Source organism: Camarhynchus parvulus, chromosome 1A, assembly GCF_901933205.1.
Source record: "Camarhynchus parvulus chromosome 1A, STF_HiC, whole genome shotgun sequence".
Lineage (NCBI taxonomy): Eukaryota > Metazoa > Chordata > Aves > Passeriformes > Thraupidae > Camarhynchus > Camarhynchus parvulus.
The window spans coordinates 46,634,151-46,650,251 of NC_044586.1; the positions used below are offsets into that span (position 1 = coordinate 46,634,151).

General features: G+C 38.0%; 1 protein-coding gene across 1 annotated transcript in view; it reads left to right on the forward strand.

The window, feature by feature from the left end:
• CFTR (CF transmembrane conductance regulator) overlaps window positions 1-16,101 on the forward strand; it is an 87,400-nt gene that overhangs the window by 30,621 nt on the left and 40,678 nt on the right. The window contains exons 10-12 of the mRNA XM_030960059.1: window positions 207-389; window positions 2,964-3,155; window positions 14,127-14,221. Of these exons, the coding sequence (XP_030815919.1) occupies window positions 207-389; window positions 2,964-3,155; window positions 14,127-14,221 (470 nt within the window). The remainder of the gene's footprint in view (window positions 1-206; window positions 390-2,963; window positions 3,156-14,126; window positions 14,222-16,101) is intronic.

Consider the following 16,101-nt stretch of genomic DNA (forward strand, 5'->3'; position numbering starts at 1 on the left):
AAGTCCAATACATAAATTAAAAAATATATTCCATAATATAATCAGTATTTTATTGATAGGAAAAATAACATGAGAAAATAAAGTTCATATGTTTTCCTAAAACTATAGTATGATATACATGATGTGTATCTGTACATGTATACTCTGTATATGCATGCTTTATTTATTTTTTATGTACATCAAATATATATCCATGTATGTTGCAGGGAATTGGAGAGCTATTTGTAAAAGCAAACCAGGAAAACAACAACAGCAAAGCTCCTAGCACTGACAGCAATGTCTTCTTCAATAATTTTCCCCTTCATGCCTCTCCTGTTCTTCAGGATATAAATTTCAAGATTGAGAAGGGGCAGCTATTGGCTGTTTCTGGATCTACTGGAGCAGGCAAGGTATTTCTGTTTCTGCTGGTTCAATTAGAGTCCTAATAACTATAAGGAATACTATTGTGTTGTTACCTGTATTGTTACCTCTATTTTTACTGTATTCCTGCTATCCTGTGCTTGCTGCAGAAATAATGGCTGCAGGAAAAATTATGGATAATCTGCAAGTTTCACTGAAATAGTTGCTTGAAGTTTTATACCGTGGCCACTCTGAGATAGAGGTTGCTGGATATTTTTTGTAATAGAAGGTTACAGAATTATAAGGAAATAGCAATTTAATGAAAAAATGTTTTCCCCATTGGAAGTAAAAGGAAATTTTACCGGAGTAATGCATACTGAAACTTAAAGTTAGGCACATGGTGAGAATCTCCTGGCCTTTAAAAAAATGAAGAATATAGAATAGATATACTGATGGCTCGTGTGCTAGAAAGCATTTTTCCCCTGCCTTGCTAACATTTTAAGGAAAAAACTGAACACAAGGTGGTTTGTAACTTGACAAGACTGACAGGAATATAGCCAGGTGTGTGTGCCCTGGACTTGTGGTGTCTCTGATCACTCAGCTCTGGTTCCTATAGTGCCTCACTTGGGCTTCCTGAGCCCCTCATGAGAGGCAGGGGAGATGCTGCTGAAACTGGTGGTTTCCTGTGAAAAGTTGTGGTTTAGAGTATTCATCATTTTACTACGCCAAAATGTTATAAATGCATTTAGTTTGCAGATGACACATCCAATTAACATCATTAATACAAAATGAGTTGAACTGTGATACTCTTATTATCTTTGAACAGCAAGTAATTAGATGAGTCTTGATGAGTCTTTCATCTTCACTGCGTTTTTTGAGGAAATGTGAAAGTTAAAACAAAGGTTCATTATGCTTATCCTGTTTAATAAATTATAGGTGAAAATTTCTTTTACTTGTATCTTTGGTCTGTTGGAGTCAATGACAAAGGACCCATCAATTTCAGTATGATCAAGGCTTCTTATTTTTCATTAATGATCCCACAAGAGAGGGCAAGGGACTCAGAACATGAGATTGTCCTCAAGAAGATGTGTTAAGGCGCATGTTAGTGTGATATTTCTGAATTAGCAGAATAGTTTATTGCTATTGCTGGTAATTGTAATGTAGAAATGTGAACTAGAAAATGCTGAAGGATGTAGCTATAGCTCCTTTAATCTGCTACATAGGAAATTGAGGAAAATTCAGATTACACTGAACAGTCTATATGAGTACATGCATACAAAAAATTTGCACTTTCCAAGGCAATAAAAACAAAAGCCTTATAATATTAACTAAAAATGTTAATATTATAAAAGTAAAAAAATAAGGTTCACCTTCCACCCACCACCCCCCAAAAAATGCTGCCCTTCCTTTACACATTCTTAATGTAAGGATTCCTTCATTGTGCTTGAGGCTCTTACCGTATAGTCCAGGAATTGTCAGGCCTGTGAAACAGACTGCACAATTTTATCTTTATTAACTATTTTATCTATAACAGGTATGAAGCCTGACATCAGCTGTTTAATATTGCTTCAGTATTAGATGGAGTTTGTTTCAGTTTTGTTTTGTTTTTTGATTTGTGTTATACGGCACAAGATGCAGTGATTTAAAATCACGCGTACAAAACCTACCAAACAGGTGTCCTTTGCAAGGTTGGGAACTTCTTACTCAGCATTTTGGAAAAGTCACATTCTGGTATAAGGGAAGGAATCTCATGAGAAGACTCCCCCAGTATATTGTATAACTTACAAAAGGATTTCTGGGCTTGACAGCATGAAACTGTGACTTAGACAGATTTTTTAGATCTTTGGCTGTTACGTCCCAACTTTGTTGACTGTTTATCAGTGATAAGAACACCACTGCAATGGATCTGTAACAAATTTTTCCGTGTATTTCTCAATTCCATTCTTTGATCTAGTAGCCAATGATGTGTGACAAGGTTACTACAAGCTACTGATTAACTTTGAAATTATAACATGTCAGTACTGAAATTGCAATCAATCCTTTTATGAAGGGAAATAGTAAATATACTTAGGTCATGCATTCACGTAAATGAGTTAACAGTTACAGAGGAAAATTCAGACCATACTGAGCAATTGTATATACTTACACAGAGAAATTGCATTTTTCAAGGCAATACAGATAAAATACTTATAAGCACTAGCAAAATTATAAACATTAATTATGTTGTAAAAAGAGCAAGCAAAATAGTCACTGATAATGTGAAAATCAAATAGAATTCTCTATAAATACTAGTACCTTATGTCTGTATGTGTTTCACAGATAGATTTTTACCTTGTGAGATTATTGATAGCTTCATTAAAATGATATACTTTTGCAGAAGCATGCCTTATTTACAAGATATCTTACACAATTTTTATTATTTTTTAAATTGTTTCTCTTATATTAGAGGCCTTTCAGAATCACACATATCAAGAAAATCTCCACTAATTGCAGTTTGCACAGAGACGCTCTTGATGAGACAAATGCCATTTAAGTGACTTAGCAGAGTGACTCTCACTATGTGCAACATTTCTTTTTGTTGTACAGATCTCTGATGTATTAATAAAGTGTTCATGTTTTTTCAGACTTCTCTTCTGATGTTGATAATGGGAGAATTGGAGCCTTCTCAGGGTAAAATTAAACACAGTGGAAGGATATCCTTTTCACCTCAAGTCTCCTGGATCATGCCTGGAACAATAAAGGAGAACATAATTTTTGGTGTATCCTATGATGAATACCGGTACAGGAGTGTCATCAAAGCCTGCCAACTAGAAGAGGTTAGTCATCTAGGGCTTCCAAGACCTGTGACCCCACCCAAGGGAAAAACCCCAATTAAAAAGTATGGGAATGGGGCTTAAAGCAAGTGAGAAATTCTGATACTTAAGGAACTCATCTTGACATCCCAATTTTGTGGACTTGCAAGTCACCTTGTTGCCAGCTGCCTGGGAGATACACTGACAGCTCTGATAGTTTACACAACAGAAGCTGGATAAGCTGGCTCCGATATTATATTGTGTCTGCCTTCTCAACCTTCCTTGCTAGTTAAAAACCTGAGTAAACACACTGATGCTGAAGAAATTATGTACAAATACATTATTCCTAAATTTTCTTGTCATATATCTTCCACATAAAGAAGTTTTCCTTACAGTTTTGGAAATTAAACCATTTTTCTCCCTTCTTTTGCATTTTAAAAATGGCTGCAAGGATAACTGGAACGTTGTGGTAGAAATCTGAATTATTTAGTAGAAAATCTTGACTAAATTTGGGATTTTTTCTGTGTATACACTAAAAGTTCTTAGACTGGAAATAACTGCAGGATTGATCCTTATGTGACATGTAGCCCACAATGAGTACAATCACATTAAAATGTGTTTGATGTTGACAGAGAGTAGTATAGCGAAATATATTTTACACGTGGCAAGACACAAAAGGAGCCAGCACTTGAGATCTTTGCAAAATCTGCTATGGGTTAAGATTTTGTCTGTAATACACAAATAAAACCAGTAAATATTTAACTGCGCTGAACAGGATTTTTCTTTAGGCCACACAGTGAAACATATTTTTCCTTAGCACCAGTCAAGCAAGAAACTGTAGCCAGTCTGCTTAAAAATAAGTTTACTACTGCATTTCATGTCATTAAAGCAATAAAGCAATATTTCCCTGTATGTTTCTGGCCATTTCAGCTTATGTTTGGATTTTTGATTTGGTTTGCTGGAAATCTCTTGGGAAGCTCCTGAAGACAGGAGAATTAATAACTTCTGTGTCAGGCTTTCTGTAGAGCTGTCCTTAACCGCGGTTGTGAAAGTTCTAATTAATGCCAAAGCTCCAAGAAAGCTGACTTCAGCAGTTCAAACCTGCTCTCACTCAAGGAGGTTTCCCAAGGCAGGCCCTTCCTGGAGCAGCAGGTGGCTGCTGGTGGCTCAGTGGCTCAGTGCTGGTGGCACACTTGGGGTCCTCGTGCTCGAGGCATGGCTCAGTGTCTCAGCAGGCTGCAGCTCCTTTTCTCTCCAGGCAGGCTCAATCAAGCCAGCTTTGATCTGTGTTGGTGCAGCTCTGTGCAGAATGATATGCTTCACCTCCTAGCAGGGCTTATTATTTGAGATCAGGTCTGATACTTATGCTTTTTTTTCTCCTGGACTGAGTAAATTGGGCTGCCCTGAAGAGAAGGCAGAATAGTCTGGAAGGAAGCCAAATGCATTACCTTATTGCTATTATTATGCTTTCTTGTCTTGTTAGCTTTCATGAATTAGTTACCAAACAAGACTCAATATGGCAGATTGAAGGATGGATTTCAAATATTAATTCCCTGTTTTTTCCCAAGTGTGACTTTTTAGGGATTTATTATATTAGTGCTTTGCATTGGTGTTCATCTGTGGGTGTTTGTTCTCATTCTTCAGAAAGAAAAAACCAGGGGAGTTTTGCCCGAGTTCACCCTGCCCCCTTCTCTGCAACCTTCCTAGGTAGTTATATATTCCACCTGAAAACAGGCCTGCTGAGTCCAGTTCTTATGTGGAGCCCTTGAGAAACCAAGGATTGGTGATAAAAGAGTTTATTTCCTTACTGTGCATATGCTCCAAGTGAGTTAATACAGAGATCTTAACAATAGCTAAGTCACATTTATTTCCAAGCTCTATACTCACCAAAATGCTTTTGGGATACAAAGACATCTTCTTTGACCCAGTGGGCAAATAAATGTGTTAGTGGGGTAAAAAGTAATATACCTGTGAAGTGCCCTTTTAACTTTGCCATTTTCACCATCAACCTATAGAGGAAGAAAACTGAAGATCTAGTCCAGCTTGTAAATTTGATGTCTTTTCTCCTCCTTCTTTATTAGTGCCAACGAAATACTGCAGGCCACTCTATGTGGGTTCTGTTAAAGACCATTTACATGGGTTTGAGGCTTCCAGGCACACAGGGAAGCCTGTTCTTGTCTGCTGCAGGACAGGATGCTGAAGTGATGTCACACAAGGTGTCTCCACTTTGTTTTAGGTCTATAGAGATATGGAAATGGTATTAGAGAAATGTAACTTATATAATTTGGGGTGCATGAGAATTTTCACATAATTCAGTGCTACATTCTCCTGCCTGACTTTTTTGATTTGGTATGTAGTTAATTTACTAAGGAGGTATCACTTAGAGCCTCTTTAGAGTTGCTAAATATGCAAAGTAAATTTTTCTCTAAGCAACTATGAAAGATGGAAAGCGCAAGTCAATATTTCCCAGAGTTTTCCATATTTTTAGATGTCCAAGGATAGAATTTTCCCTGTATGTGAAATCAGATCTTTATTCAGAAGTTAAAATATGTCTTATGTTAGATTCTGTGAAGTTGTAGAGAATGGAAAACCTGGTTATGTTAGCCATTATCTAAACAACAGGTTTGCTTGTCTGGAAGGGAAGAATTTTTTATGTTGCTCTAAAAGATGTTCTCACAGCTTTGCATTTTGTTCTATTTGTGTATGGAACCATCAAAAGGAAGGTTAAAGAGATTATTTCTTCTCCAGGTAATTTTGATTAATCACAAAAAATATTACCAAAAAGAAGTAAAACTACGAGCAACAAAAGGATTTTCTTTTATTTCTTTTCTAAGCTTAAATAAGTTTATAGGAATCTAGAGCAGTGAAATGGGACTTTTTTTTTCCAAGTAGTTCAGGTAGCTACATTTGTACTTCCTTAACTTTCTTAATGGATTTCTCCCTTCAGCTTCTTAATCTTTATGTCTAGATGCAATTCACCTACCCTCCATTATAGCTCTGCCATTATACCTGTTCATGAGGTACTGTGAAACAGAAGATAGATGAAGATTAAGAAGAAAATTGTTGTGCTGTATTGGAGATCTGCACACCTCAGAAATGCTATGCCAAGATAGTTTGACAAAGTGTGTTTGCGTAGGGCAAAATGCACTAGGATGTCAGTCTGTGCCTGAGGTCACAAGCTTAATTAGTGGGTACACGTCTCTCAAGTACCCTTCTTTCTCGTGCACAGCGTGGCTGTTGTCCCACCCAGTGCCCCTGACACAGCTGTGTGACTGATGGGCAGGGAATTCTCCTACACTGGATACGGTTTTGTGAGTCCACGTGTGGGAAGGATGTGTTTAAATGGTGCTCCTCAGAGTGTGGTCCCACTGGATGACACATGTGACAGCAGGGCAGTGTCACAGGTTTCATTCATGGCCCCTGGTCCTCACTGCTCTTCTCTGTACTGTTCTCTGGCACATGGGGAGAGCAAGGGCAAGGGACAGCACAGTGCAAGCCAGCCTGAGTGCATGAGATCCGAGCTGCTGAAATGATCCATAGTGAAAGACAGTCACGTGTTGAAGGCTCAGTGAGGGAAGTTTGTCAGATCTAAGTTCCACTCATCATTTCAGGGTGTCACTGTACAGTACATAATACGAAAGAATCATGAGAAGGGTTCTCAGCTGCATCTCTGTGCATCAGTGAAAGTATGCCTAGGATACTTTTTAAACGTATCTTTTTACGTATATTTTTTATGGTAGTGTAGCCTGTTTTATATGTGTAAAATGATTAAGAACTTGATTACAATTACATTTTCTGATTATATTTTCCCTTTGAAAGTAATTAGGGCATCACAAGAGTTAAAATAATGTTTTACAATGTTGTTTTCATTACTGCAGTTTGTAAATGAGAAGAGGTTAAGAGAAAAGCAGTAAAACATGCACAGGTAAAAGGTGAAAGAGCAAAAATAAGTGCTTTGGAGTTGAGATAAAGGGACTATAATTAAGAGTTTGATTAATGTTCTTGACAGCCAAAAGAAACAGCCTTATTGGCAAAAATTTCTTTCTGAATGCCTGGCACACACTGAATATGACTGCAATGAGATGTGTGTGGACATTGCCCAGATTTTTGTGTGATGCTGAACTCAAGGGAATGCCAATGCATTTAAATTACATGACACATTCTGCAGAACATCATAGTAAAAAGTTTTCAAGATGCATAGGAAAAGGGCTACCTGTTCCTTCTCTACTACCTTCTTTCTCTCTTTTCCTTTTCTTGAGAAACAGTGATTATTTTAGCAAGCAAGAAAGCAGGATGCATGCCTAATTTAATAGACTCTCTAAAATTAAGGTCCCAGTAAGCAAATAAGAAGGTGAAGGTTTTAACCTCCTAGGTTAAACCATTCCAGCACGGATCAGTAGTCCTTACAATTTGTCCTTTATTTAGGAGCTTTTTTGAAATGAATTGTTTTAGTAAGAGTACTTTTGAGTTTGCAGGTGTTCCCTCATATCTATTACCTCTGAAGTCTTATATTGTCATGCTATAATAAAGAGTAGACAAGATGTAATTGGTATGGATTTTGAGCACATTTTCTAAAGGCAGTGCCCACAGGCAGTTTAAAGGAACTCAAAAAGTAAGATAAAATGAATTGCTGCTGCCTCAGTAGCACTTTTGACAAAGTGGTCTTCCCTTTTTATCAAGTACCTTTCATCACATTCATAATAAAAATCGTAGCAAGAGAGACTGAACTTTTGCTAAACACATCAAGATCAAATACACTGTAAAAGTATACTTGAGAGATGTAGAGTTCCAGAGAGATGGAAATTCTTCCACTGAGAGATGTGAACTTCCAGAGTTTTTATGTCTGTGGAAACTTGTCACTAAATCTGAAGTAATTCTAAAAATGTGACTTCCCTAAGGATTCTATTAATTGGAGGTTGTATTAATGTAATGGCAGAGATAACATGAATATAAATTGAAATTTGTAGGATTTAATTTGTAGGTGATATGTGGGTTTGAAAAATCCTTTTTACTCATGTTATGAGAAATGGGAAAAGAATGTGACCTTGGTTTTCAGAAATTTAGATATTTTTAGATTGAAACATCAGCATTAATAGTCTGCTATATGTAGGGTATTGGATTTTTGTTTGATTTTATCACAGTAAGTAGTAACTTAAGTAATAACTTGAAAAGTTAAGAAGGTAAAACCTCTGGACAGTTGAAACAGGAATTTTCATGTATAAATGTTTCAACATTGAACAAACTCATCCTAAGAGGAGGCATTCCTCCAGTCAAGACTACAGAAGCAGGCCTGTTAGAGTTATTCGTGTTTAAAAATTAACAAGCATCGTATCACATTTGAGTGGGTCCAGTAGTTCATGAGTTTTGAAGTCATACTTCCATAACTTTCAGTTTTACCTTCTTGTTATGTAAGATAGAGAGTTTTCCACCTAGTTAATTCATGTGATCCTTCAATAGTTACTTAAGAGTCCATAAACACATAATGGCAAGCTACCTTTGAGAGATTAGCACTCTCTAAGTAAACACATGCTCTGATTTGAGAGACACCAGCTGCTCATAAATGTAATGTTTAACATGGCATGCAAATACAGGAGGCGTTTCCATGTGAAATGAAATTCTAGAATAGTATAAAAGAAGTTTGTGGTCAGATTCTGCAGGGTGTTGAGCTGGGTTTACTGGGAGTGCAGGAGATTAATTTTCATCTAATAACTAGATTGTGAAGAGATTAACTATAGAAAGAGACACTCAATAGCCCAAGCCCAGGTTTGTGTTCCCATGTGTTCAACATCTCCTTGCAAAGGATGGAATCCACCCTGGGGGGAGAAGTTCACTGCAGTGCTAAGAATGCTCCAAAACAGAAACAAATCCTTGCATCCCATGTACTGCTCCAGCTCCTTTTATCTGTGCTGATTTTGGGTTGGTTTTTGTTTGGTTGGTTAGGTGGTGTTTTGGTTTTTTGTTTGTTTGTTTTTGGTCACACGACTAAATCAGTAGGTGTTGAGAAGTTGTGTCAGTGAGTGAAATACTTTGTGCTGTGATTTTGAACCTCGTTTTCACAAGGGAAATGGGCAGATTACAAACTGTGTGGAAGAGAAGAACAATAAAGGGTTCAGCTGTGGAACAGAGTGCTTTGTGGTATGTAATTCTCTACCAGAGGGTATTAAATGGCAGCTTGGTTATCTAATCAGGTACATGTCTATGGTGTAAATTATGTGAGAGCAAGTGGCTTAACCTGTCTTCACAGCTGGGGAGAGCCTCTGGCATGTCAAGGTAAAGTTTATCACATCCTAATATAAACAGCTAAAAGAGAATAAATGCCTCTTTCAGGCAGAAAGTCTATGTAATACGTCACAGATTCACAGAATATCCTGAGCTGGAAGGGACCCACAGTGACCACCAGGTCCAGCTCTTAAGGCCATCTGGGGGTTGATCCCACAACCTGGGTGTTGTCAGCACCATGTCAAACCTCCCACTACCAGCGCTGCACCCCAGACACGTGGCCCCAAAGCTGGCTGCCTTTGCTTTTTCCATCCCTCACTGGTGTGGTCTGCTGGCCTACACAGAATCCTCTAACTGAAATTCTTATCTGTGGCCCAAAATCATGGGCAGATCAGCTGTGAAGCTGCAGACAGTGAGTTTTCTGGGTGAACTGGAAGTTAAGAGGCTAGCACAGGTTCTTTATAGCAGAGGAACATCTTGATTAGAGACAAACTTCCAAACGCACAACTTCAAGAAGTTTATCAGTGATCACATAAATATGTATAACAGAATCCCCCCTGCAATGTTCTCTTTTGATATAATTTAGTTTAAAAAACTGTTTCAGTAAACACAGGTCTCCCCATCCCTTTCCCTGTCTTAGGTACAGGGCTCTGGACTGATTACCTTGGATGCTGTCCTATCTTCTGTGGCTTTTCTGGAATCATGTTTACTTCTCTTACCCTGCATTTAACCTACCCACGTGCAGTGCACTGACTACTTCACATTTCTAAAATCTGTTCCATGGAAATATTTTGCTATGGAGAAAGCAAGGTTTGCCAGCATTTCTCTGAGTTCTGGGTGAGCCTGACACTCTGTTTGAGGTCACAAACTGCTACAAAAACCAAGCTTATGCTTTTGGATCACAAATCCTTCATAAATGGTTCATCTAAAGTCTAACAAAAGCCTTGGCTTACAAAATCATGGGGAGAGAGAAGAGAGTTACCTAAATAAAATTAAATTTAAAAAAATCTTATTTTAAATACTTAAATAAATCTGTTTTTCTGGCTTATTCCCAGGAAAATGAGGATTCAAGTATGTTCAGGCTGATTACCTAAAAGCCAAGATACAAGAAATTATTGAAAATTCTTCATATTTTAAAAATTCATAGAAGTATTCTGTAGTGGGTATGGGTCTGAAACACAAGTCTTGATTTCAAAACTTTAAAAATTCAAAAGATGATGATGATGAAAAAGGAAGTACTTCAGTAGCAATAAGAGTAGGGAGATTTTCTGGGAACTGTGAAAAAAAGCATAGGGAATGTTAATGTCAATGAAGAAAAGGAAGGGGATAAAGATTACTGTAGGGGTGACTATAATAAAAACAGAAGGTAAATAGAGAACTGAAATAGAATGAAGATGAAATGCAGACAGTCAAGACTGCTGCTCTGGTCCATCAGTTTCATGACTGTTTTGTTTTTTATGAGAGAAGGCAGAAGAGAGATGATCAAAGTCTACACAATTAAGGACAAATTTAAGTAAGAAAAGAAGTCATATAAGCAAAATAATTAGGTTCTATCATTAGAACTGCATTAGTAGTTTGAGTAACTTTGGACATTCTTAGAGATTGTTTTCTGTCATGCTTTATTATCTTCATTGTTGTTAATGATTTATCAAATTATTCTGATAACAATTAATCTCTACAGAAAACACTTGGGGTGTGAAGTCCATTCTGAGGTTTCGTTTTTTAATAACAACATCATATTTCCCATTCACCCTGAACCTATCCTGGCTATATTCTTCCTTACCAAGCCCAAAGGTATTGTGAGTGCCATCCCTTTGCTGCTGAGGTAGATGAATATGGCATTTTCACTGCAAAAAATGCAAATAGCTATTAAAAAGGGTGCCTTCTCCTTGAGTGTGCAACTTTTTAGCTCCTGATATTAGAAGCATCCACTAAAGTAATTAATGTCTGTAGGAACTGTAGGGGTTTCCATATATGAATAGTTACCAACCTGTTTCTCAATTTAAGCATTTAGAGATAGATGTGTTAAAGAAAATCCAGTGGCTGGCTCAGATTTCATTAATATGCTGAGTCTTGTGCTGTTCAGCATCATTACATTAGGTTTGTCCCTGGCTTGATTTCACTTCCTGCACAAAATGACAGCAAGGATGTGTTGGGACCAGCCCTATGTACTTTTTTACAATAGGACATGAGTGTTCCAACAAATAGCATTGTGTGTCTATGGGACTTCATTGCTTTGTTTACGCCTTTGAAAGAAATTACTAAACATTTTTTAATTATGATAATTACAGCCTGAAAAGTTCTTTGTCTGCTCCATGCCATATATTATTTTGAGGTGAAGGGTAGAGGAGAGCAGAAGGGGAACTCATTAAAATTCTGATTAAAATTCCATGTTGACACAACCTGCAAAGAAATATATCTGATGAAATCCCACAACCTTTAAAGCAATGGGAACCCTGGAATGAATTTCTGTAGAGCTGGAATTTTACCCTGTTTGCAAGAGAAGACATGCTGGGAAGGAGTAGAATCAAGAAACAGCAAGGGCACCAGCACCATTACAGGCTGCAGTACTGGTAGAAATGGGAAACAGCTTAAATCAGCTTGGAGATCTGGATACTTAATCATGCAAACCCCTATGTTAGGGCCAAATTTACAGATGGTCAACATGACTCCTGCATACATAATGAGACCACAAGCGATCTAAACACGTTGTCTCAAAGAAATGCCAAAAAACTTTTTATGCCAGAATTTCCCATGTTCTCTCAAAATACTTCAAGATTTACAGGAAGGTGATTTTGTCACATTTAGAAAATTTTTCTCTAAAACTGTTGCTGGCACTGTTTTTCACATTCCTACTCTTTCTGCAAATACTTGAGCTGATATTTTAATACCAGGGATTTGCTTGTGTGACTCCATTTATGAGAGGGAAAGAACTAGTTAATGTGAGAATAATTTAAAAATCACCTGCAATAGATTTTCCATACATAGGAGCATCTTGATTTTAATGTCAGAATCCTCTAAGTCAGGAAGTAAATGCTATTATCAAATTAAAGAGGTGTAAGAATCTCCCATTTCCTGACAGACCAGGCAGTCAATTTGTAGCTCTTGAGTGGCTGGACCCTTCATCTGTCACTGTTCCAAGTCTGAACAGCATTGTTCACTCTGTTCCTGAGGTCTGGGCAATTTGCAGGGGAGGAAAAAGGAAACATTTTTTGGAAGGAATTTAATTAATTAATTAATTAATTAATTAATTTCAAGGTTTTGCAAAACCTTGAAGGCCTGGAATGGCAATAGGTTGCTCAACAGAGAATGATAAACCATCAAAATCGGATTGTATGTGTCTTTGTATGAAATATGAGCTTACAGAGAGCAGCTCAACTTAGAATCCCAGACAGCATTGCCCTGATAGCGCTTCATGCGCCTTCCAGTGTGGAAGCTGTAGGATTTCTGTGGGTGCTGCAGAGAGCATGCAGACAGCTGAGTTCCTGCCTGCCTCTTGGCTGCCTGCAGGATGACAGGATACCCCTTCCAGATCACAGCCTAAAGATCCCTCTCAGAAGCTCAGGTTCTGAGAGACCATGCACCCTTTTTTCCCTGAGAAGCTGCACTGAAAGGAAAATGAAAGGTGCATGAGAACACTGGAGCTGATTTTGTCTGGCACTGGATGCCTCAGTCAGCTTCCTTGGCTGCAGGGGATCCCTGCCTTGGGAGCAGGAAGGTGTGCACAGGCAGTGTGGTGCTGCTGGGCAGGGAGCACAGGCACTGGGAGCTCCTGGCACAGTCAGGGATCCCCACGCACTGCATGGCAAACTGCCCTGAGATTGTATCCCCTGGAAGCCTGGGTGCCCCGAGGCACAGGAAGCTCATCCAGCCTGTGTTTTGGGGAAAAGTCTGCTGAAAGTACACCCACCACAGTGATAGTGGTGTCACTGTATTGGCTCATGGATGTAGGTCAAGTAAGGCTTGAAGGCAGAATTAATATTTTTTTTTATTGGAGTAACTCTAAAAGTAGAAAAACTAGAAAACCTTCAGGCACGTGAGCCATTCTCCTTGTCTCCATTTCCATGAATTTCTGTGGTTTACATGGATCATCAATTTCAGTGCTAAATACACCTCTCAAGAAAATTTCTGCTTGCCAGTGGGACACAAAAGTGTCCTTTTCTCCTTTCTGTGTCTCATGAGAGTGAAATGGTATTTTCTGCTTTTATCCCTGGCTAAAGATTCACTTTTAACACAGTCATGAGTTCTAAATAACTTACAGCTCAAGCAGTGGAACTTGGTTCCCAAACCCTTTGCAAACCATGAGCATTCCTGGCTAGGAAAGCTTGTCAAGCCTTTTTAAATGAACCTGCCTGAAGTATATATTTCTCTGGGTTTTGAAAAGCTCAGAAACAGAGTTTGCTTTTTGCTTTCCCTAACTTCAGCAGCAAGTGCATTTTCCATTACTTGACAGAACCCTTGAGCAGTTAATGTCTTGGACTGACATTGTATGAAGTTACATTCCTTGCTTTTATGGAGATTAACTATTCAGACAAATATTTGTTCTTGAGATCTTGCAGCTTGTGATTGCTTTCTGGAATAGAATGATATGTCTTCTCTTATCATAATTTCTGATTACATAAACAAATGAAATTAAAAAAAGCTCTGTGGGATTTTTTTTTTTTACAACTGCTGTCCAACCTGTCTGTAGACAATTGTACACTATGTTTCCATCAAATCTGCAGCTTGAGTTTCTTGGATATTGAAAATACTGACTCTTAAAAAAATTGTTAACAGGATATTTCCAAGTTCCCAGAAAAAGATTATACACTGCTGGGTGAAGGTGGAATCATTCTGAGTGGAGGTCAACGAGCACGGATCTCACTGGCAAGGTGAGTATTTTGCTCTTCAAGTAGTGCACTGTTTCACAGATAGGGAATGTATTATGACTAAGCATTTAAATACATGTGGACTATGTCCTTCTAAATAAATATCCTCCAGACACACCAGGAACGTGATTTTACTATCATAAATCTGTGTTCTGCTATACAATTTTGTTTATCATACACCTGCATATTAATTTACTGAATTTTAAAAGTTTGATGTCAGACAAATGCTATGGCTTAACTTAAGATGAATCTTTCCCTCCCTGATGGAAGATGTCTTTGGAAATTCTGACCTCTAAGTGTAGCTTTTTATGCACTGAAGAAACCCATAGAAAGAGATAAATAAATATTCCAGGACCTTTCCCTGCTATGACATTTCTTCAAAGTGTTTTATATGTTGATCAATGACATACTGCTTGTCTGCAGGTAAATGGAGGGAAAAAAAGCAGCCATGTTCCAAAACATTTTGTGCCAACACTTTGGGCTTCTCTCTGTCATAAGAAAAAAGTAGAAAGCAGTGACTAGTTAGTGTGTATGAATAACTGCCTTGTCTGTTTGACCTTCCAATGTTAGTAAGTAATTCTGAAGGTCTACGGGACAATAACAGAGGTGTTTGTCTTATAATTAGCTATGTGTTTCAGCAGAATCACTTAGCTATTGTGAGAAATCCAGTAATGACAGCTCTGATGTGTAAATGGCCCCATTTATTTTTGTGCCAAGTGCAAATTGTGTTGATTCCCATGCCCAGAAACACTGCGTAGAAATAAAGTCACATTATAGTGACTGGCATCCCATGAAAGATGTGCATGTCTGAGTGACGCTAAAAGATGGGATCATTAAAATAAAGACTCTTTCAGCATGGGTTTGTGAGGCTGAAGAGGCATATGGGTGGTTCTGGTTTATGCAGTAAGAGGAAAGAGAAGGGGAAGATCAGGCAAAGCTTTCAAAGCATGTAATCTCACTAAGATTCTAATTTAAAATTTAACATTTACATGGACTGTTTCCTAGATGTTATGGATAATCACGTCTGTCACTTTTTGGATGGTCACAGCTTGTTTCCTGAAGGCTCACAGAATTTAGGTATTTATTGTCAGCTGTAGAACAGTAATTTTTAAAACAATTACATGTGACTGTCATAGATTTTTGGAGTCCAAGCTCAGTGTGCTACAAGGTGTGTGTGTATTGCAGACAAAGCTCTGAGAAGTTAGGGGTGTAAATTTAGGTTTACAGCCCTGGGTTGTACCTAGGTAATAAACTGGATAAACTGGACATTATGTTCTTGGACTGGCTGCATAAACCTATCTGGTGTAGTCTGTGCAAGGCCAAGTGAAATGAGAATCTGTGACAGAAGTGACATCAACCAGCCATCATGAGAACCAGGTGGAGATTGCATGAGCTTGCCATTCTTCCAGAGCTCTGCCATTGCCTGCTCCTGCAACTGGGGGAAAGAAAGGACCAAGGGAAAAACACAGTGTCCAGTGTCCTGGACTTGAGTCAGCTTTCTGGCCTGGTGCCCTAAAGCCAGTAGCTTTGTAGCTACTAAGTGCAATACACAAATTATATCAATAAAACCCTGCAAACTTCTTGCTGATAAAAGCACATAGAGCAGTGTGAATTTTTGTTGATGTGCAGCCACTACATCATAAAAATGTAAAATGTGAAGTCCATTGTGTTGGAGGATTTTTCAATAAAGTCGCTAGTTTTATTAACAGAATGAGCTAATTTTGAGGGCTTTTTCTCTTGGTGGTTAAATATTTTCACACTGATTAACATGCTTTAGAAAATACATAAATGCAGCTGGCTGGATTTCTTTATTAATTATACTCTGATTGATTCAGGTCATAAACAGATTTCTTTTTACACTGAGTAACTTGTGTAAAAAACAG